General features: G+C 36.5%; 1 protein-coding gene across 1 annotated transcript in view; it reads left to right on the top strand.

The window, feature by feature from the left end:
* Positions 1–18,693: 18,693 nt before the first annotated feature.
* GFRAL (GDNF family receptor alpha like) overlaps positions 18,694–25,140 on the top strand; it is a 57,541-nt gene continuing 51,094 nt past the window's right edge. The window contains exons 1-2 of the mRNA XM_036415072.2: positions 18,694–18,973; positions 22,937–23,071. Coding sequence (XP_036270965.1) covers positions 18,952–18,973; positions 22,937–23,071 — 157 coding nt within the window. The 5' untranslated portion in view covers positions 18,694–18,951. The remainder of the gene's footprint in view (positions 18,974–22,936; positions 23,072–25,140) is intronic.

Raw genomic sequence — 25,140 nt, 5'->3', positions numbered from 1 at the left:
GGATTACTGTTAACCCTTTTATTTCATTCCAGTACATTAGTCCCATCCTGGGTTTGCCTTTTTTCCCAGTCAGAAAACTAAGACCATGAGGTAGTATTGCACTCATTCCCATACATTATTTACTTAAGAAAAATATGTTTGCCCTGATGAAGAGATCATGGCAGTTCTTATTACAACCAAGAGCCTGCTGTTCTATAGTCTTGAAAATCGGTGCTTTGAGCAAGCTGTAAAGGCCTTACTGAGTTAGATGCGATGCCAGCCACTCTTCTTTTATATGGGATTGCACTCCAGAGATTTACATCTCATGTGGAAAGTATGATGTGGCATTAATTATAGCCTTTTCTTTACCATATCACCGCTATCATCAGCCCTTCTTATTCTTTCTCCTACGTCAGAAGCTGGTCAGAAAATAATTTCATTATTTGCTAATTCTCTTTAAAACCAGATACATTTGTCTCGTTTGACTTTGCAAATCCATTGCAGCTCTTCTTATTGTGGAATCTTGGCTTTTAACTGTGTGTGTTTGGGAGCAGGAGAAAGTCATCTAATTTTTTTTCTTGACTAGCTATTAATACTTTTCTTATGTATTCATCTTTTTAAAATAGTAAAGTATCCATTTCAAATCCATCTGCTGCCTGGACTTGTTTACTTTGTACACTCTGTGGCCTTAATTTCTTCTGTTGAGAGTTGTTGTAAGAGTAGGCCTTCCTGTCCTCTGCCATCATGAAAAAAATGGTAGAACTCCATTCATTTGATTATAAAGCTAATATGAATGCATTTTCCCTACTCTATAAGGAGGAGTCTCCATGTGATTTGACAAACATTTTGGCTTTTAACAATCGACTTAATTAAAATATTAGAAAATTGTATATTTCTCTTCACAAAGTATCTATCCCTCCTTGCATCTATATTCTACCAATTTAAAGTCCACTTTCCTAATGTGAAAACCTAGACTAGGCCTAAGGATATATTATTTTAAAGAAGCACTTATAAAGCCTTGTTTTTATTCATTTGTTTTGTTTTATCAATAGAATCTGAATAGTTAACTTAAATGATTCTCCATGGTTTTTACACTCCTGCTGTTGTAAGGGGCATTCTCTTTATCTTCTTGACCCTAAATTGTGCTCTTATAATGTTTTATTTTGCACATAACTGGAATGGAGTATGATCACTGAGTTCAGAAGATTGAGAAAGACAAATATATTTCCCTTATTCCATTAGCAGAAACCCATGGTTCAAAAGTAGATCACACTCTACGTATTCTTGGTGGGAGATTCTTTCATGCTTATTATTCAACAAGTTACATGGAGGTGAAAGTCAATCCTGAATGCAACTTGTTCAGGCCCTATCACCTTTTCAAAGAGTGTAGGTAAGTCCTGAGAGTGAGGCTCATACTGGTTCTGTGTGGGATCCCTTAACAGGACCCGCATGGTTCAGGATTCCTCTTTAGGGTTCCGTGTTTCTGGAGAAGGCCACACACAAATGAATAGATTGGAAAAAAGTTAATTTGGGAAAATGGGGGCCAGGTGGGAGTCTACCTCCATGGGGAGGACTACCCAATGCTCTCTGGCCTTTTGCCATTCCTTTTATTGAGATTCTGAGACAAAGACATCCCTTAGGCACAAAATTCCAACAACTGAAAATCAATAAGAATTTACATATGATTAACAAATTAAAGTTGCCTCAACTACCACTATCTCAACTAAACAATGAGTTAATAGCTCTGACCATTCAGAGCCATCAAGGTTGGCCAGTTCCTTTTACATTTTACTAGCAGTGACAATGTTCGGTTTTGGTTTCCTGCAGTTCTGAAGCACAGTATTTTCTCAAGAGTCAGGAGCTATTGAGATGTCCCTCTGACAAGATCTTCAAGGTTTTCTAATGGGATTACACATTAAGATATTGAAAAATTCGGTTTAATAGAATGTTTAAATATTTGCAGAAAGGAATACTATGCAGATACATGATCCCTCTCTCTGTTACATAGTACAGAATGATAGTATTTTATATACATATGACAAAATCACATTGCTTATAGAAGAATCCCAAACCACTGAAACAGCTCTCTAATTATTACCATAAAAGAGCCTTAAATAAAATATTTGAAATAAACATTATTTTGTGTATATATGCCCCAATAACACCACCAACCAAAAGTTGTACAATTTGATGCTGTTGACCTAAAATTCTAGTGTAAATCATGGCCACCCAAATTAAACACCTCATCCAATTTTGTTTGTACAAGAGGTGCACAAAATCCGTGCATTGGGGTGTGGTGGAGGTCCCTCAGCCCAGTCTGCCCCTTCTCACACTGTGAGAGCCCTCAGGGGATGTCCTACTGATGGCTTATCTACCTCTTCAGGAGGCAACTGAGCTGATCAGGGGAAGGCGCCACCCACATCACCCCGCTGCTGCTGCCGCCACTGTTGGCCATCACAGCCTCCAAGGTGTTTTAATGAACATGGACTCCAGTCCCTTCACCACGAAAAAATGTTTGTGTTCCCTCCATGCCTGCTCAAACTTCACTGTGGCAGCTCAGGCATGTCCCCCTGTCTATGTCTGCTCTGGGCTTGCTCAAGCCATGCAGTGGTGGCTCAGCCAGGCCCCCTGTCTGTGTCCCATCCCACTAGCTCCTGCCAGCATGTGCCTCTTTTGGGAGTGGCCTCTGCCTCTGAGGCAGCATGATGTTAGTGCTGGGCAGGCCTGCATGCACCTCTGCTGGGGGCAGAGGTCCCTGCCCCCCATCCCTGTCCACCAGCTCCTATGTGCTAACAACCTCTTGACTGCTTGTGACTGGGACACCATTAAGACCATGTTAATGGGGGGAAAAAACATTGAAACCTGTAAAAAAAATTTGTGAGTTTATTTGAGCCAAATTTCGACATATGCTGAGAAGCAGAACCTCAACGGATTGAGATAATGCTCCAAAGAATGGCTGGTTACATTTCTCTATTTATACACGGAAATCAAGGGAGGGACCTAGGTGGGTTCATGAAATTCATTGGTGATGGAGTAAGGAGATGGAAGAAAGCAAAGCGGTGGGAAACTCCTGGGATTAGATAAAAAGTGAAATGATGGACATGTGATCAGGTGAGTGCAGGACAATTAACATGATAACGAAGGAATTTGAGGCATCTGTCCTGGTGCCCACCACATTTGGTTGTGCCCCAGAGGTTCCGGAAAAAGGGAAGTTACAAGTTACCCAGACATCTCATAGATATGTTATCTTAGAGGCAAAAAGGCAAATGGGCTCAGTAAAAAGATCAAAGTTGATCTTTGTCTGGGAAAATATAGGGCTAGAACATGACTACCCACTATAACCTGTTTGTAGTTAGATATTTAATTTTCAAACCATCTTGTGGTTATTTTAGGTCTCTAAGTTTGCAAGACTACTAAACAGGTCTCCCCTGAACTTGTCAGGTTAGCATGTGGTTCTTTTCTTTCACAACCAACTAGCATATTCATATATATATATATATATATATATATATATATATATATATATGTTTACTTATTTTCAATTAGATAAACTCCGAGGTTATATCAGCATAGTGAAGCTTAAAGCTGCTATGTGTGAGCGACTTACATTTAAAAATGGCCACAGTGTTTGACTATACTCTATATCCAAACTCAAATTATTGTGGCCAGATTTTCATAGCAGGGACTACCAACCCATCACTTCTTGGAATCCCCTTGAAAATCCTGTTAAAAATGCAGATCTCCCTGGTCACCATCTCCAATGCCCACTTTAGATTTTCAGGGTGAAATTCAGGGATTCTGATTTAACAAGTGTAGTCTTGACTACTGGTATATTATATATTCCATGGACTCTAGGGCTTCAGTTACCCAGTTTTTTATTTTAAAGCCAAATTCATCTTATCTTCAGGAGAATAGTTATAGTCAATGGACCTCTCAGCCCACTTCTGACCAGAATAAGCAGCATTTCATTTAAGACATTGTCCTTGTTGGTTTCTTATTTTCAAAATATTTCAACCAAACACCAGTTTCATGAGAGCTAAATTATATGGCTCTGCTTTTTTCTGGTTAATATAAAAATGTATTCCAAGCTCTTGTCAAGATTCATGGGTATCCTCACAGTTACAAATTTTCAAATAACAATATTTGATAACCAAAAAAGGAGTTGGACAAAGCAAAACTTTACCACTACCAGATAGTAGCACTTTGAATTTACCTGTAAATAGACTTTCAAATTTCTTTTCAGAAAGTAACTGGAGATAATTAGACCTTATAGAACACACTATTGTTATTTGCATATCCAAACCTAATCTAGGAAACTATACCTTTGGAGAATTTCTGTAGGGTATGCAGGCTTTCCCCCCTCAAGTTACTTTAAAGTTCATCATCATATCTTCAAGTCCCTTTTTTTCTTTTTCTTTTACTAGAGGCCCAGTGCATGAACTCCCTTTGCCTGGCCTGTGGGATTGGGCCAAAACCATTTCTCTCACATCTCCTGAGGAGTGCCAGATTGTGAGAGAGCTCAGGCCAGGCCAAGGGACCCCACCATTGCACGACCAGGGTTCAGGAGGGACACAGGAGGTTGGCCATCCAGGGAGAGACCGCAGGAGGGCTCCAGGGAGTGTCACATCCATCTCGCTCAGTCTTGATGGGCACGCAGCAGCAAACGCACCTATCTGTCGAAGCGTCTTCCCCCTGGTGGTCAGTGCATGTCATAGCACCAGTCAGCTGTGGTCAGAGCATGTCATAAGGAGCAGTTTAGCAGCCTTAGCGTATCATTAGCATATTATGCTTTGATTGGTTGACCAGACACTTAGTATATTAGGATTTTATTATATAGGATATTACAGTAAACATATACACACAGAATAATACAGTCATTGCTTGTCTTATTGTACTTTGATATGATGATAATATCCTTCATTGAGAAGCATTGCAAGATAGAGCACTAATGACATGTCACTATGTTATCAGTGTTGAGGACATTGTCCATGGCATTTCAAGGTATCTTATCAAGGAACATATAAAAAATATATATATTTAGTCCAGGAATATTTGCTTTCATCTTAAGATCATTGCACAACCTTCAAATTGCCTGCTAGAAGGATTAAAGGCAAATCTGTCCCATGTCCACTCACACCTTAACAAGTGTGGCCAACATTGTATGGATTAATCCTCATGTAGCTTCATTTTGTTTATTACCCTTCCTGTTTGCCTCCATTCCCTGGAATTTTAACTTAAAAAAATATATATATTTTATTGATTTTTTACAGAGAGGGATAGATAGTTAGAAACATCAATGAGAGAGAATCATCGATCAGCTGCCTCCTGCACACCTCCTACTGGGGATATGCTTGTAACCAAGGTACATGCCCTTGACTGGAATCGAACCTGGGACCCCTCAGTCTGCAAGCCGATGCTCTATCCACTGAGCCAAACTGGTTTCGGCTAGAATTTTAATTTTTATACTGTACTTAAATTATTTTTGAAACAAATAAATGTGTTTGATAAACATACCTAGAAAATTTTAAGATATTAATGCTAAGCAAACCTAGAATTAGCTATAAAACTACATATAACTTCATATATTTTACCAAACTATTTCTTTACAAAAAATTCATAATATTTAACAGAGAGGGAGTACTTGAACTTATATATAAATAAGGTACAAATGCATATTTTGGGTCCCAGTCTCCCTGGTTGCAGCTTCTGTGGAAGAGATTGTGCTGGCTCAAAATTCCACAGCTGATTGGATAAGTTGATCCAGCTCATGTCACAACTGAAGAGTGAGCTTCTCTGCTTTATATATTTCAGGCCTCCCACAGTGGAATTTGGTAATCCTCTATACCATGAGGACTTTAGAATCATTTTTATTTAAAAAATATCTCCCAGAAAGGATTTCTTGAAATGTCAAAATCCATTTAAATGCTTTCCCGATTTTTGATGGGTTTCAAATCCTGATGAACATCCCAGTTCTTATTATTTTTCACAGTGATGCTGGAGAAATTAATGAGACAGATTTCCCAGACAGGAGTTAAAATGGGGTCTTTTGGGGGCTCCTCTCAAAGAGGCATTTTCAGAAGCCCCATGGGAGGATTAGAGGTGGAAGATTTTTTTGGCATAGAGTTACATTTCTTGGATTCCAATGTCCCACTTTCCCCAAGCCAGTCCCGAAAGAGGGGCAGTTGGGAGTTTAGCAAAGCCAGAAACAGGGCCAGTGTCCAGACTTTCTCTCCCATGCTGCAGTTGGGTTTGGTTCAGTATTCAGATCAGGTTAAAGTCCATTAGTCTATGTGTAGAGTCCAACATGGCCATGAGCCATGCTTCCGCATGGGAGCATACCCCTGACACAGAGATCTCAGGAGCTGGTATCCTGGAGCCAGGAGAAAGTGTTCCTTTGTCCAGAAGTTTAGATATTTAGATTGTACACACATGCTTGCAGTGGCCATGCCCATCCTGGACAATTACCTATTTCCAGGTGTGATTGATGGGTAAGCATTTTCCCACATCATCACTCAGACCCTTACTGCCTTTGTCTAGGTCCTTCCCTCGTTAATCAATGGGGAATAAAATTGGAGAATGTTAAATGCAACTTTTTGGCAAAGCTGTTTGTCCATATTATTTGGTCTCCCCACCAACCCCTGCCTTTCCTCTGAAATTCAGCAGTCTGTTACATGCTTCTATGTCTCTGGGTCTATTTATTCATCAATTTATTTTGTTCATTAGATTCCACTTATGAATGAGATCATGTGGTACTTGCCTTTCTCTGACCAGCTTATTTCACTTAGCATAATGCTCTCCAGTTCCATCCATGCTCTTGCAAATGGTAAAAGTTCTTTCATTTTTACAGCTTCGTACTATTCCATTGAGTAGATATACCACAGCTTTTTTATCCACTCATCTGCTGATGGACACTTGGCTGTTTCTAAATCTTAGCTATTGTAAATTCCACTGCTATGAACATAGGGGCGGATATATTCTTTCTGATTTCTTAGGATATATTCCTATAAGCAGGATCACTGGGTAAAATGGGAGTTCCATTTTTAATTGGATTGTTTATTTATTTTCTGGTGTTGAGGGGCATGAGTTCTTTGTAAATTTTGGATATTAACTCATCATGGGATGCATTATTGACACATATCTTCCCCCATTCTGTAGGCTGTCTTTCATGTTATTGATGATTTTCTTTGCTGTACAAAAAGATTTTAGTTTGATATAGTCCCACTTTATCAAAGTTTATATTTCTTTCTTTTGCTTTTCTTGCCTGAGAAGATAATATCATAAAAAATATTGCTATGAGAAATATAAGAGAGTTTTCTACATGTGTTTTCTTTTAGGAATTTTATAGTTTTGAGTCTAACATTTAAGTCTATAATCCATTTTGAATTTATTCTTGTGTCTGGTATAAGAAGCTGCTCTTTCATTTTTTTATTTTTATTTTTTTTTGCAAATATCTGTATAATTTTTTCAATCCTATTGAACAAACTGTCTTTATCCCATTGTATGTTCTTGCTTTCTTTATTAGATGTTAATTCACCAAAAAGACATGGGTTTATTTCTGGTATTTCTATTTTTCCATTTGTCTATTTTTATGCCACTACAATGCTGTGTTTTTTTGTTTGTTTGTTTGTTTTTTGTTTTGTTTTGTGTGTGTGTGTGTGTGTATATGTGTGTGTTTTACTATGCCTTTGAGATGACTGTGTTCATCTTTCTCAAGATTATGGTGGCTATTCAGGACCTTTTTGGTTTCATATAAATTTTTGAATTATTTGTTCTAATTTTGTGAAAATGCCATTGGTATCAACAATATACTAATGATAGACAAATATGTAAATTGACCATATTTCTATAATGCCCATAACCAATCAGGAGTGAGTATGCAAATTAACCTGACAAAGATGGCAGGCCTGTGGGCAGCACACAAGCATGCAGGTGCTGAGCAGCGTGGGTGGGGGAGTGGAGTGGGATGCCCACCCACCCTCCATGTGGCCAGGGTAATGTGGCAGGTGTCCCCAGGACCCCGCCCTCTTCGAACCTGTGGTCAGTGAGCATGTGCTGGCACTGAGCAACCAGGGTCCCAGGAATGCCACTGGAGTGTCTGGTCCTGTCAGCCCAGCCTAGGGGTAGCAGGAGTTCACAGTCCTTTTAGTTTGTGCAGCCCCTTGACTGGAAGAGGAAGCCTAGAGTGCGGGGAGCACCAAGAATGCTGGGAATCCTAGTTCTGGTGGCAAACGTGTTGCAGGATCTCCTAGACACTAGAGCAAAGTGAGCCTGGAGCAAGTTACTGTTGCAGTCTGGGATGGAGGGAAAACATAGGTGAGATACATAAGTAAAGTCACAGTGACAAGGAAATATTAAAGGGAAAATATCCTGCAACTTCTAGAAAATCTCCAGCAATGGAGAAAAAAAAAAAAAAAAAAAAAAAAAAAAAGACCTCCATTATTCTGTGAGCACCAAATCAAGCTAGTTTGGGGTCTCAGACAATTTGCTCATATGATTGCAAAGACAGACATAAACTTCCGGATTTGGAGATGGCTCCCCTGAGAGCTCCCAGATTGGAGAGGGTGCAGGTCGGGCTGAAGGACCCATTCCCCGTGCATGAATCTCCATGCCCTGGGCCCCTAGTTTTAATATAAATTTAATTGAATCTATATATAGTTTTGGGTAGTATGGACATTATTTTAATGATGTTAATTCTTTATATACATGGGCACAGTATATGCATCTATTTTATTTTTATTTTATTCAATTTCTTTTTGTAAGGTCATATAATTTTCTGAGTATAGGTCTTTTATCTCCGTGGCTGAATTTATTCTTAGGTATTTTTTTTATGCAATTGTAAATGACATTGTTTTCTTAGTTTCTCTTTCTGTTAGTTCATTATTGGAGTATAAAAATGCATAGAATTGGAATATTTTTAACTAGTTAACAAAGAGTACTGCTTGGTAGGGTCAAATAGTCTGGTTGAGGATAGAGGATAGAAATTAACAATAATAATGCCAAAAAACAGTAATGAAATTTTCTTTATTATGATTCAGCAGTGCAGAGGCAGAGATCATTTGATTCTGGAATTTGCATATTTAGAATATTTAGGGATCACAAATAGAAGGCATCCTAGGATAATAAAGAATGTTAAGAAATTCCTTACTATAGACTTTAGGATGGGAGGCGAGGAAGTGAAATCAGGGGAGTAATGAGAGAATAAGAAAATCATGCAGAACCAGAGCTGTAGGTTTAAGTATAAAATCATACTTACAAGGAGAAACAATATTTGAAAAGGAAGGCGGTTGGTGTGCTTGGGAGATGTGGCAGACTATAATCTTTCAAATATTGTTGCAGTATAGATACCCAGTTCCATATGCTGTTCTGAAAATACTATCGTGACTTTCCTCCATTAGGAGGTGGGGGTCTGTGTCTCTTTCCCTTGAAACCAAGTACCTTAGAACTTTGTCATTCCCTGGGCCAAAATAATGGCAGTGGAAGTGATGTTCAGTGCTTCAGAGGCTAGCCCACAAAAAGGCAATGCTGGCTTCCATCTGGCTTTCTCTTGGGACATGTGCCATGGGAGCCCTGAACTGACGTGTACGGAGTACAGCATGTGGAGAAACTACATAGAGATAAAAACTATGTCAAGGAGTACCAGATGCATAAGTTTTCACAATTCAAGCACCAGACACATGGTGAAGAGACTTTTGAGATCATCCTTCTGAAATAACTCTCTTCAATATCAAGAGAGATTTAAGCCAGGCCATGCAACCAAACCACTCCCAATTCCAGACCCACAGAAAGAGTAAACTATAGTAAATTGATATTATTGTTTCAAGACACTCTGTTTTGGCATAATTTTTACATTGCAATAGGAAAAAAACACAAATAAATTGGAGACTTGGAAAAGCATACAAAGTAGGAGAAAATGGGGGGTGGAGGAGATAAAGAGAAAAATAATATAGTGCTCTGTAGAGAGAGGCAATGGAATGGCTTTCAAAAGGAAAAGTTTACTCTGAGAATCTTGATGGTCAGATTACATGGTTCAAGTACCATTAATCCCAGGCCCTATTTATAATAATTAAACTATTAGGAAAATACGATTTGAAAATGAACATTACATCAACAGAGATGTTGAATTTATTTAGAAATCTAAATTAGGAGGGGAAGAACAAAAACTATTGGAAAAGTTTTTATATAATTCCATTAAAGAGACATAGGCTTTTTCAGGAGGGAATTAAAGGAGTGAAAATATGATGATCTGCTTAAAATGATATAACATATTAATAGTTCTCAGAAAACAGCAGACAGATGTAGAATATGGATGAGAAACACGCAAAATGACACCACAACTGGGGTGGAGAAAACTAATCTCGGTTGGATGCTTCTAATTTAGAGACAAGGGGGCCTATAGGAGAGATCCCAAGTGGCAGTATAGCAGTGATTCAAAAATTCACTTCAATTGTATCTACAGTCAGGAAAAGTGTGGTAGGTATAAAACAAATATAATTGAATATCTCTCCCTTGACCTCCTATCCCTCCCCAGATATCTCTCCAGTTCTCTGTTTCACTCCAGCAAATTTCCTTGAAAGAGGAAATACCTATTGTCAGAAATTCTTTTGCTTCTGTTTTATCCTCAATCTTACTCTGTCTAGGTTTTTGCACCCCAGGTTTCACAAATACTTTATTGTTATCACCAATGGCCTCCATGTTGCTAACTTAATCCTCCATTCTCATTGCATTTGAGTTATTAGTACTTGGTTACCCATCTTCTCCTTGAAACACTTCTCTTTGGCTTCTAGAATGCTCCATGTTCATGGACTACTTTCACTTCATTGGCCATTTCTTCCCAAGGCCTTCTCACTTTCCTGACCCCATATTTTGGTGTCCCCCATGGCACTGAACTAGCTTCCCAACTAGGCTCCCTGCTTTTACCTTAACTCATATACTCTCTTCTCTACACAGCAGGAGTTGTGATCCATTTTTTAAAACTAACATCAATCCTATTACTTCTCTGCAATGTTTTCAAGTAAAAATAAAAAATCCAAGTCCTTACTGTAAGCCTACAAATACCCACATGGTCTGGCCACAGAACCCCTTTAACCTCATGTCCTATCGCTCTGCCACCCCAGCCACAGGGGCCTACTTGCTCATCTGGGAACATACTCAGCACTTACCTAGCTCAAGGGGTTTTTACTTGCTCCTCCCCTGCTTGTAATTTCTCCCTAACTTGTTCTCTTGAGTAATACTGTGCTATCTATACTCTGAAAAAATGGTGTATGGAGTGCATATCTATGTAGATATGTAACAAGAACTAGAAGAAAAACAAAAAAAATGTACATTAGTTGCCCATAAGTCATAGGATTATTGAGAAATTTTTCCCTTCACATTTGTAATCAGGATAAAAGATGGTTTTATCATTTTAAAATATTTTTATTGATTTCAGAGAGGAAGGGAGAAGAAGAGAGAGATAGAAACATCAATGATGAAAGAGAATCATTGATCGGTTGCCTCCTGCATGCCCCACCCTGGGGATCGAGACCCCAACTTGGGCATGTGCTCAGTTGGGAATTGAACCATGACCTCCTGGTTCATAGGTTGATGCTCAACCACTGAGCCATGCCAGCCGGCAGTTTTATAATTTTAATGAACAAATGTGTATATGAATATGATAATGACCTTAAAGTAATAAAAAATATAATAAAAACAATTTAAAGAAAATAAATCAAAAGGTAAATAGTGGATCTCTTAGTAATTCAAACGTAAATATTTTTATTTGGTTTTTCCAATGCTATACTTAAGTACCAAATATTTTACAATGGAAACAAAATTGACTTTGAAAAGAATAAGAAGGTAATTTAAACAGTGTCATCTGCTTCCAGTAGCTTTAACAACATATTAATAATAGCATGTTCCTGTATGTTATTGTCAGACATCTCTTCTGTGGGGTATAAAGATGCTTTCTCCAATACTTCCTTGGGAGAATTGATCTTATAAAAATAGTTCAGTCTGTAATTCAACAGCAACCTTTCCCTACTGCTAATTATTTATTTCTCTGGAGGACAATATGCCATGAGTGGATGACCTCATTTCAAAGGCTGCTATATCTTATAATAAAGGGAAGAAAATATATTAAATTTAAAACTAAATATATGGTACTTTGAGGTTATCTAGTAATAAGTGGTCCCTCCTCCATTTAGTAATAAACTTACCAAAATAGCAGACACAGAAAATCTTCCTGCCATGATGATTAGAATGTCCAGGAGACCGTAGTATTAACATGAAATAGGAAATAGCACAACAGAGTAAGGAAAACAGAACCTAAAGGAATTAAAAATTATTCAACAGTTGGTTTTGATTCTGTTTTTAGAGGTGTCATGAATTCCTAAAAATTATATCCAACTAATAGAAATTCCAGAGAAAGTCAAAAACAGTTTACAGAACTGCTGTTTCAGATAGGAATATTAGCTGTTTTATAGACAAAGGTTTCTGTCATACATTTGACTCTTACAATTATCCCAATTGTAAATGATATTCTACTATATAAATATTTAAATTACGTGTCAATGCAAAGGATATGAGCACATTGGAGTTGCAAAATTCTGGAGAGCTTGGAAGAAAAATGACCAAAATTTAAACTATATAACCAACAAACCACAATCACGGAGAGAGATGTCCAATATTGTCTTGGGCTGCTCTGATTGAGTTCATTAATTTATCCAAAGAAAGCAACAGTGTGTCATATACCCCATTGTCACACAGGGTGATATCTGGGGACTATTCTAATCTGATGCCAAAAAGTATTCAGGACTAATCCTCCTTCATGTAAATCTTTCATCTATTTCTCCTGTTGGCTTGCCTACATGAAGTAAATATACTAGCAAGGAATTACATTTCTTCTTATGAATAAATAAATTGGCACTATCATTAATATTTCCATTCCCATGATCTTTCTTAATGTTAGTGAGGTCCAAAGGACAAATCCATTTTGATCCTATTAGATTGCAAGCAGTCCTGTACAACAATAATCACCACAGCAGTGCTATCTCCTGGAGCTGTTTTGATCCTCTTGGAGATAGTCTACCTATCCTCCCCAGTGACAGATGGACCATAGAAACTGCTGTTTCATTCTAACTTTTAAGTTCTTCAATGGATAATATTATGTGGTATATAGAGCATTGAACCGTGAGACAAGTGACTCAATAAATAACAACAATCAATACTACTTTACACAAACCACAAGTAAGAATGCATCCTGGACTCCTCCTTCTCCCCATACTGTCTCTATCTCAAATGGTCACCAGATCCTATAAATATCTTGGATCTACCAACCTCTCTATTGTCACTACTTCTTAGTATAGCCATTGCCACATCTCTCCTCAACTACTGAAATAGACTCAGAACTGGTAATTATTTTTGTTTCCAAATCATCTTCCATAGCATTGCTCAAGCAGTTTCTCAAAATACCAACCTGATTGTTTTCTATTGAAACTCACTAATATCCTCCTCTTGTCTCTGTGGATAAGCACTAGTCTCCTTGGTGAGGTATAAGATGCTTCCCATAATATGGTTATTTATATCCCTCCCCCCCCCCCACACACATACACACCATGAGTTTCAGTGATATTAGTCCTTCTGAAGTTCCCAGAATATGTCTTAGAGTCTTGTCTCTAAGCTATTTCCCGTTTTCTTCCTGGCTGCCCTGTCTCCTCATGCAAAGCCATCTCCCATCAGTTTGTTAGTGAGACCAGTTTGTTCATAATGAGTTGATTACATACACTATCACATTGACCCTCCGTAAAAGACAGTGAGAAGCTCTCCCCCCCCCAAAATACTGTATGTCTTCCTTTTATTACTGACCTAGAACCTTTAGAGACCTTATAGTTAAGATATCTATATCTGTATCTATATCTATATCTATATCTATATCTATATCTATATCTATATCTATATCTATATCTATATCTATATCTATATATCTATATCTACACCTATACCTATACCTATACCTATACCTATACCTATACCTATACCTATCTATTTTGTTCTAGAGCTGTCAATTTTAGGTTGACTCTAAATTTGAGGCTGATTAAATTGTATTTATCTCCTCCAGATGAGTGTTGGATATAGAATATAGTATCACTGCAGGGGTAGTTGGAGAAGACGTGCTCTCATTGTCACCAAATAGTTTCCATGTGTTCATTGCAAAAGAAAATGTCTCCTTGAAATAGGTGTTTCTCTGATTGACTATTGTTTTCATTTTCAACATTTTCTTTCCCTTTTTTTTTAAAAAAAAAAAAAAGTATTTTATTGATTTTTTACAGAGAGGAAGGGAGAGGGACAGAGAGTCAGAAATATTGATGAGAGAAAAACATCCATCAGCTGCCTCCTGCACACCCCCCACTGGGAATGTGCCTGCAACCAAAGTACGTGCCCATGAACGGAATCAAACCCTGGACCCTAGAGTCTGCAGGCCGAAGCTCTATCCATTGAGCCAAAGTGGTTTTGGCCAACATTTTCTTTTCTTATGTGTAGTTTCATCTGATCTGTGAAACAAGGGACCATCTCTTATTTTTTGCACAGAGTCTTGGGTATAGCAAGCTTTTAGTAAACAGTTGTTGAATAAAAACCCTAGTGTCTTTTGTCCAATGACAAGATATAAGGTCTTGTGCATTTTACCTATCTGTTATGAGAATGGATTCTTTATGTGAAAAAATTAGAACAATCAAATGAGATGAGTGAATTTTGAATAGGAGTTCTATAAACTGTGGATGCCTCAGTAGTAGCTGTGAATGGTGATGGCAATGAACAGAGGTTGGGATTTCCACACAGATTTCAGCTAAATCAACTTTGTTTTCCTCTTTTATTCATTAATTAGTAGCATGTTATTAAAAACATAGATATATTTTAAAATATCACACTGATGGTCATTGTAAATTATTGTAACTAAAGATTTTATAATTTCCTCTTACCTCTAAAATGTTCTGCTTCAATGGCTGATTTTCATTTGAGTAAGTAATCGAGTTGAAATTACTTTTTTTGTTGAGGTTAGAATAAGGTTTATTAATTTGAGGTTTCTGTATATTTGCCCAGAGCAAAATTGTAATCTATTTTTACTAAACTTCAATTGAAATTCAGTACTCCTTGTGCTATCATTGTCACCAATAGAAATTACAGACATTTTTATATGATACTGAATTTGTGGCAATTATCCCAAATTAGCATTTATGGTCATCAGTCACTATACTGAAATTACAGTATTATTTAGTCCTCCCTGGATAAAGTACCATATATATTTCTTTCTCAGAAGTTTATTTGATAAATGTATTTTAATATATGTTTAATTTTCTCCATAATCCTCTTTTAAAATGTACCTTTAAAACAGTCATAAACATATAGAAAAAGGGCTTGGGATTGCAGACCATTATGCTAAGTGAAATAGGATAGTCAGAGAAAATAGGTATCACATGATCTAATTCATTTGTAGAATCTAATGAGCAAAATAAATTGCTAAACAAAAATAGATTCAGAGATATGGAAGCATCAAACAGACTGTTGAATCTCAGTGGGAAAGCAGGGGAGGGTTAATGGATGCGGAGAGGTCAACCAATGAACTTACATGAGTATATACATAATTCATGGATACAAACAATAGGGTGGTGAAGGCCCAGGATTGGGGGATGGGAGCGGGCTGGATGAGGCCAGTGGGATAAAATGAAAGGTCATATGTAATACTTTCAGCAATAAAGGTTAAAAAATTAAAAGTTTAAGACAAAAACGAAACTTAAGGAAAAACATATTTTGGAATAGGTATATGAATACTAGTAATCTGAATAAAATAAAAAGGATACTAAGAAAAATATATAGAGAGAAAGAGTGCTAATGGCATAATGTGATGCTACAAATGTCCTGATTTAGTTGGCGAGACAGCTGATAATTATTATTTTGGAATAAGCAGCTGTAAGACCACAGATACTTTCAACACCTGTCAGTGATAGACCTCAGCAGCTGTACCTATTTGGTAACAATTAGCCTCTTTCACCCAGTGTGGTAAGTTCAGGGTCTGCGTCTCACTGTACTCAAGTCATAACTATATCACCTTCCTGAACAGGAAGTTGTGTTTTGGTATTCTTTCTCTTTGTTTCAGCAGTTTATTTATCCCTACATAAATCCACCTTTTTAAAGATACTTTACTGAGTATGTTTTTTCCACCTTCCCATGATCCTTTCACATGTTTCTTTTAATGTGTAATGTGTAAAACTCATGGTTTTCCTTGTCTATGCACTCCTCTCCCACCGTGGGCACCTGAGGTTTGAACAGGGTCAACGCCACCTATCTCTGTGATGCTGGGCACCAACTGGGATCAGTTTCCATGGATGGGCATGGGACACATGTAGAACTCAGGTGACTCTATTCTGGAATTTTAATAGGAAAAGTGTCACATTTCTTACTCTGGCTTCTAAGAGAAAGGCGCATAACCAGGCCATGACAACTACCTTCCCCTGGAAGAAAAGCAACTGCCTGAGAATGAAGCTGACATGGAAGAAAGCACTCAGAGACAGGAGGAGGGAAACCCTCAGGCCCAAAAGACAAGGTTTAAAACATGCCTGGAGTCAATTCTACATCTGGACTTCTCAGCTATGGAAGCCTATTGGAGAAGGTAAAGAAAGGACATAACCGCCTGCTGACCCTCAAGCTGGACTCAGCAATTAGAGCTTCCTCACCCCCTCCTCGGTCCTGGGAACGTATGTTCTGTTCACAGTTCCCACAGTGGAAGCTGCTTCAAGGACACAACGTGAGAGGATAATGTATTGTTGAGCCAATATGGGCTGAATATGTGACTGAACCCAGAAAGGCTTCCATATAAACTTTGAAGATTCTGGCAGATGGGTACAGAGATCTACTAATCTTCCCATCACCCAAGACAATTGCAATCAACAATTCTCTCATGGTAGAACTGTGCACACACAAATGCTTCTTTCCCTTATCAATAGTTGATTATCTAAACTTACCATATTTTTCTAATTTCTTGTCAAAGTGGCATTTTATATTTCTAAGCATCCATTACAGCAGTGTTTCCCAAACTTTTTTTTTTTTTTTTTTTTTTTTAAAAATATATTTTATTGATTTTGTACAGAGAGGAAGGGAGAGAGATAGAGAGTTAGAAACATCGATGAGAGAGAGTCATCGATCAGCTGCCTCTTGCACACCCCCTACTGGGGATCTGCCCGCAACCAAGGTACATGCCCTTGACCGGAATCGAACCCGGGACCCTTCAGTCCCCAAGCCGACGCTCTATCCATTGAGCCAAACCGGTCCTGGCGAAACTTTTGACATATGTGTACCCCTTCTATAATTTTCGTAATGCTGAGTACCCCTCGTACTCATGAGAACATAGAATTAGGCACAGCTAAGCACGGTGCAGTGCATATCCCCACCCAACTCTGGTGCAACGCGTACCCCCACCAAGCTCTTCCCGTACCCCTGGGGGTACGCGTACCACACTTTGGAAAACACTGCATTACAAAAAGGTGAGGGGTAGGTGGGGGGCGGATTTAAAAGTGGAAGCTTCATGATGCCCCAAGGGAAATGATGTGTTCTGGGTTCTTGTGAGGCAGAACACAAAGTACAATGAGCCTGACTGACATGGCTCAGTGGTTAAGTGTTGACCAATGAACCAAGAGATCATGGATTGATTCCCAATCAAAGCACATGCCCAGGTTTCGGTCTTGGTCCCCAATGTGGGGCATGCAGAAGGATGCCAATCAATGATTCTCATCATTGATGTTTCTAGCTCTCTCTTCCACTCCCTTCCTCTCTGAAATCAATTTTTTTAAAGTATAATGAAGTAAATAATGCCTTTTAGTCCAGGCCTTGCATTTTTGCTATAACAAATTATTACAGACTAGGAGGCTTATGAAACAATGGCAAATTATTTCTCACAGTTCTGGAAACTGAAGTCCAATGTCAAGTCACCTCCCTAGTCACATTCTCTTCAGGGTGTTCTTCCTGGTTCATAGCTGGCACTTCTTGCTATGTCCCCACAAGATGGAAGGAGCAAGGGATCTCTCTAGAATCTCCTTTTAAGGCAATAATCCAATTCACAGGGGTTCCACAGTCTCAAGCATCTCACAACCTCTCTGCCTACTCATCCCTCCTCACCTTTAGATTTTAGTATTTTTGACATATGAATTATAGGAGGACACATATTTATTTAGACAATAGCAATGCCTCCCATTGAAGCCAGAAGAAGAATAGTTGTCAAGTGATGAGTACATGTGGATGATTCCATTTCCAATGAAGAAGATTTTATGCATTGTGGTGAGAAGTCGTTTCTTACACTGTCACTGTGTTGGAGGCTTTGAGGAATTGTAGCTGAAGCATGCTGAACTTTTAAGCATATGGAGTTATGGCACATGGAGAGAGCATTTTCTATTTGGGAAGACAAAGTACACCAGTTTGATACCACTGGATCTTGAATTTCCCAGACATTTTTCTGAGCTGCTTTGATGTCTTTTCTCCTTTATAATCTTCTCAAGTAACATAAAATTGACTTAATGAGGTGAATTAAGCAAGTGGAAACTGAGCATGCTCAATCGTTTAGGAAAATTTTGGGTTATATCGATAGTTGGCAGTCTTTTACACAATTCCATATTCTAGTTGTAGGAAAAAAGGAATTTCCCATGTTTCCATGAATGTGCAAGGTATGTATCATTTCTTAGTATCTGGCTTGTGAGCTTTCTTGGAAGAATAATATCTGAGGTCAGTACACTCAAAACAATATAATTGAATTTGGACATAATAAGGAAAGTTCACAGCTCAGAAAAGATCAGTGAGGAAATGGTGACCTAGGTAGGTGATTTGTCTGAATCTGTAATGCTTTTAGGAAGCAATAGCCGGGGCTGAAGGCTTATTCTGGACAGTTGCTGTGAGGAAGGTGGTTGGAGAAAGTACATCTGCCTTCCTTCCAGGTGTACGAAGTCGTCGAGCATGATAGTCTTCATTTTCCTAGGTAAGTGAATTATGCTCTGGTTTATCTGAATTCAGAACACAAATTCTTTGGGCACTGAATGCTTTCCTATGTAACTTAACTCTTGATTAAGCTAAGAGGGGCTTGTAATATGAAGTATAAATTGTATTTTTTATTTTAGCATGGTTTATGACTTTTGCAAAATTTACACTTACATTTGCTCATTTATTATTACAGAAGATACATAATGTAAGAATTGCATTAATTACTTGGGTTGCTTCTGTTTTAGTGTATAGGATAATTTAGTTACTTTGAGTTATTTATTAGGACTTATGAAACTCACATATGTATTAGAACCTTTTAGAAATAAAACCTTCCAGTATCTATTTACAGGTTATAAGATGACAAAATTCAAATTATTATCTATTTTCTTTAAAATTAAATAAAAATGAAATTAATTTAAACCATACAATCCTCCTACTTTTAAGGTGTTTATATTTAAAAGGTAGGAGTCACTTATAGAATAAAATAACACAAAAGCAAATTCTTAACCTTTCAGTCAGTTTCTGTGACCTAGAGATAAAGTATGGATATCTCTCTCTTATATTAGGTAGTGTAGTTCTATTGTAAGATGTTGGTAAGAAAATAGTTCTACTTAAAGTAGAATTCATGAGCTCTATTTGACATATGTGTTTTTGGAGAAGTTATATTTTCTTCAGCATTTAGTAGAATATGTAAAAAGAATAAAAGAGATATTTGTGATGATAGCTGAATATCAATAATCCACTCATTATACCAAAGCCAATATATTTTCAGCTTATGTTATAATAATAACTTTTGATAAATAAAGACATAATTATGGGAAAGAAAACAGAAAAGTCTATTTCAAATTATGTTAAGCACAAAAGGATAGTTAAAATAAATCAAGTCAAAAAAATTAAGGCAAGAAGGGAAAACATGTTTAACATGTTTTTAGTTTTTCTTAGGTTTAAGTAATAGTTTTCCGTGTTCTAAAAATTTGCTTCTTATATTTATTTCTAACAATAGTAATTTCTTATTTCTATTCTTTATTATAAAGAGAATCTAGGAGAGTTTAACTTTAGTAGATCAGGTAGCCATATCACAAAAAATAAAACATATTACAACCTCATTATGTTTGTGTTGAAAAGGCAATGGTGGCTTCCTGTTTTCAACTTTTACTTCTAGATAACCTTGACACGAGGTTGCATGAAGGAGAGAAATAATTTCCATTACTCACAGGGTTAAAATAGTAATATTTCATAGTCTTTACCAGTATTTACCACAGTTCATTCTTCAAAATGCTTGTTTAATGTTATCTAAATAGGTCTTGTGGGAAAGTCCAAAAAAAATGTGGGACATAGTGAATTATTAAAAGAGTATTTAATATCCTAGTGAGCCTTTTACATCTTTAAGAAGGTAAATATAATGTGTAACAGTCTTCATCATATTCATTTTAAAATAGAACTTATTTTCACTGAACACTTCAAGAAAACCCTTGAAAACTTCTGGGCTAAATACAGTCACAAATCCCAGTTAGGAATTAATAAGATTTTGGAAAGTTGAAGAACTTTGGAGTTGTGTGGGCCAAATTATTGAGATGGGTTTTTCTAGTTGATTCAGTGTTTCATCTGAGTGGAAGTATGAAAAAGCATGTAAAATAAGCCATCAGTGAATTGTTCAACCTAAATATTTAAATGTGAAAGAAAATGAAAGGGATTATGGAAAGACATTAAGTAGAGTTCATTAATGATTATTGCTTGAGATACTGGTCAAGTTTCAATGATATATCCAGGAGACCATCACCTATAAGTTGGTTGAGGGAGATAATTATAAGATATAATGATCAATGGCAAATAAGAATTCCTGACATAAAATCCTTACTTCAGGGTGTTCAGCAAACTTGATTTAAACAAGTAATCTTGGACCAGAATCCAAAGTGCTCACTTTATCTTTCTCCAAGTTTGCTAACCTAGGACTGGAGCTTGGCTAGATGAGGTTATACATGAACACATAAACAACAAACAAAACTGTTATGTTAATTTTTGCTCCAGTCCTCAATTAAAAAAAAAAATGTGACCAAACCTCACCCATGGGTCTAACCTTCAAATATATTGTAGTGACCCAGACAGTAGTATATATGATCTAATCAGTTGTCTTGGATTCTCCTTATGAGAAGAAATTAGAAAAGATAAATAAAATATTTTAAGCCTATAATTTTATATTGTCACAGATGATTAATTATATCACCTTTTTAAAAATTTATATAATTTGGCTCTAGTTAAAATATAGCTAAATGTCTCTTGATTTTATTAATATCTATCTCTGTAATTCATTTGTAATTTTCATATTTTTCTATGGATTGATTAATCATGCTTCAGTTTTCATGCTTACAGAATCAATTTGAGTAATTTGTACAATATGCTAAATTAACATTGCTCCTTTCTTGATATTTTTAGAAAACTTTCTGGAACCTCTACTCTTCTATTAAAAATAACTTATAAATAGCTGGAAGGTATAATTGTAATAGAATATTATATGTTTTTTATATGTCACTCATCCATAAACAGCTATTTGAGTCGGTGTAAGTTAACACTCATTCATTATATATCTATAACACATGATTGTGTTTGATGAGGAGGATACAATTATGAATTACCTCTAATTCCAATAAAACCCTAAAATCCAATTGTGAAGACAAGCACACTTTTATTACCGAGTAATAAATGAGGAATTCCCAAAATTGTAGTGAAACAAATGAAGGGTATTAAGTTCTATTTGGATGTAGGAAAAGGGGGTATTGAATTAAGGGACAGTTTCTATAAAATAGGTAATTATTATGTTAATCCTTAAAGGACAAAAAAAAAAAAAGTTATTCCAGAAGAAAAAGAGTACCTATATAGCAAATGCTCAGAGGTACAGGATAGCCTGGAGCATTTGGGAAACCATAAAGAATATAAGTCATGCTATGAGGAACCATTCAAAGGATAAAGTAGAGAAATGACAGTACTAGATATTGTATTAGACAATTTAGGGCATGTAAAGAATGTATCTGAATAGATGAAATTGGAGTCAGACTGATTAGTGAACTGATCAAATATACTAGATGACAGCCAATGAATTATGCATGAGTGTATATGAGAGAGTGAAGTTCAGGATAGAAAAGGAATCTAGGACAAATTCAAGGTTTTTAGTTGGGTGCCTATGTGAATGATGGAATTACTGATGAAGTTGGGTAGTCCATCAGGGAATATAACTATGAAGTCAATATTAAATATATTATTGTCTGGAGGTGTGTATGGAACATTAGGTAGGGTTAACAGCATTTATATCTGGAATTCTAAAAAATGATGGGATTTAATTATACATTTGAGAATCCAGTCTGGAGATATTAGTTAAAATGATGAGAATACATGGAATTATCCACAGAGAATGTGTAAAATAAGAATGGAAAAAGTGTGAGGAAAGAACCTAAACTAAAACTATACATTAACAGAAGAGTAGGAGGATCCAGGGAAGGATTCTGAGTGGTCAGAAATATCAAATGAATAAGTTTCAAGAGAACTAGAAAAAGAGGAAGAGTTTCAAGAACAAAATGACAACAAAATGCCCAAATGATCAAAATAGACAAGATGAAGTCTTAAAACTATTAAAATTTGATGTTATAAAAATGATTAGGACATTTTAAATACCAGTGTCAATGGAGTATTAGTCATAACAATAAATTACAAGTTGAGAAATAGACAGTAAAAGAGAGCAAATACAGATTATTCATTGAAGAATCTTATATAGGAGAAATATAGACCTAAAGCTAGAGAGGAGGTAAAGATCCATTCCAATCTTGAATGGTCTCATCACATTTTATTTTCCATAATTATGCTCTTTATCATTAATGACTTAGATCTGAGGTAAATAAGTATCATACTGTAATAAAACTTTTTTTTCTTTTTTTTTTTCTTTTTGGTCCTGTGATTGTTGCGATTCAAGCTATGGGGCTGTGCTCAGAAAATAAATCCACTTCCCAAACCATTGACTGCACATATTTGAGAGACCAATGCCTAAGTGATGTGAATGGATGTAAACATGCCTGGAGAATTATGGAAGATGCCTGCAGTGTTTCAGGTAAAACAAATTGTTCAAATGATTTTCTTTTCCTGAGATAAGACTAGGATTTGATATTTTCTTTCACTATCTGGTAAACTAAGTTAGTTTTGCTCTAAATACTTTACTCAAATGTGGTACTCAAATGATTTGCCTGCAATTGCTTATTAGTGAATTATAATTATAAAATGATATTCTTAAATTACTCAAAGGGTCCTAAATGTATTGGCACTAGGGGCAGCATTATGCAATATTTCAGCCTATCTTTTTTTACTTAGCTCTTTATGTATAATGTCACAATTATATGTATGCATCTCAGAAGCATAACAACAAATTTTCAAGTCAAATTTCTTCAACTTACATGTTAATATTTCAATGACAAAATAGGGTAATAATGTTTGTGAAGATCAAAGGCATTATTATTTATTTGTAAGTATATAACATGCATTCTATATTCTCACAACATATACACTATTTTGCATTCCAACTGTATCAAGAGCATGTTAAAGTATATTATTATTTATAATTTGTTCTACATTCCAAATATTTAAGGAAAGGCCCAAAAAGTAGAGAATTTAAAGATTAGAGGATCATTGTTACTTATTTAAAACAAAAACAAAACAAAAAAGCACGTTCTAAATATATCAAGTAGCTGAATAAATATTAAGTGAGACATTATAGGAAGACTCAATTTTAGATAATCTGGTTATATAGTAGGACATTGCCCTAATAGTACTATGACAAAACATCATATTCTAACATAATGATAATTGTATCATCCTGTGTAGTGAATATGTAATACAATAAAACCTGATCATATTTCTGGACTATTCAATAAAAGAAATCCAAAAAGGAAAATAAAAATACACTCAGTGGCCAGATTATTATAATCTCTGAATTCATAATAATCTGGACACTCAATGTGTGTGTGTGTGTGTGTGTGTGTGTGTGTGTGTGTGTGTGTTAGAGGCCCAATGCATGAATTTGTGCATGAGTGGGCTCCAGCCAGCCTGGCCAGGGGGAAGGGACATGGTTGGCCGGCCTGCCTGCTGGTCAAACTCCTGATCGAGGGGACAATTTGCATATTAGCTTTTTATTATATAGGTTTTACACTGAGTGGCCAAATTATTATGTGTTCAGAGATCATAATAATCTGGCCACTCAGTATATATCCTCCCTGAATCACTTTACCAGTATTTCTCCATCCATTTCAGAAAGAGTAAATTCTATACAGCTCATAACTCTTGCCTTCTACCTGCTTCTTCTACCTTCCAAAAGATGTCAGGTGGAGTGTGTTGGGTTCAGAGGCAGCGACCTGTAGTTGTGATAATGTCCAAGTGTTCGGTTCCCAACAGCAGAGCTGCAGGAATTACATGGCATGCAGCAGAAGGGAGAGAGAGTTCCTTCTCTTCCCTGCACTTCAAGGGAGGTCATGGGCTGTTCATACTCCAAAGAAAGATACAGCACTCTAATCCAAACATTCTTATTAGTGTTTAGGAAAAGGTTTACAAAGGCATAATTTGCTCAAAGTGACACAATATTTTTAAGTGAGAATAGAGGATAATGACCAAAAAACCATCTATTATTTGTTTTGATGATGAAGCTCCTTGTTACATTTTATATGGCAATTTAAAATATCACCTTCAATGTGGTGTTTATTTCAGTGCACAAATAGCAGCAAATTGCAACGTTTGCATAATTATCCCATGCATGAAGCTCAAATCCACAAATGAAAGGATATCAAGTAGTTTTATTCAGAAAGATGAAAAAAAGAAAGTTGTTGAATATATGAATGCTTTTTTTAAATTAAAGCAGAAAATGAATTATTGGCAATTATGAAAGACTTGTAATTAAATAATATTTATTGACTGCTTTCTGAGTGTAAGAACCACTTCATTTTCTATGGTAACTATAGAGCCACCTACACATCTCTTGTTATAATCTTAGAATGATGTGAAATAAAATTGCAGATTAATACTAATTAGCTCCTGAAATAGCTAAACTGACAAAAGAGCATTCTGGTCACCTCATAACAAGGGCAGTTGTGATTATTATTGGAGCAAAACTAGGCATTGTAAGTGGAGCAATGC

This window comes from Pipistrellus kuhlii, unplaced genomic scaffold (genome assembly GCF_014108245.1).
Source record: "Pipistrellus kuhlii isolate mPipKuh1 unplaced genomic scaffold, mPipKuh1.p scaffold_m20_p_5, whole genome shotgun sequence".
Lineage (NCBI taxonomy): Eukaryota > Metazoa > Chordata > Mammalia > Chiroptera > Vespertilionidae > Pipistrellus > Pipistrellus kuhlii.
The sequence above is the reverse complement of the archived record's forward strand: the minus strand, read 5'-3'. Positions and strand labels throughout refer to the sequence as shown.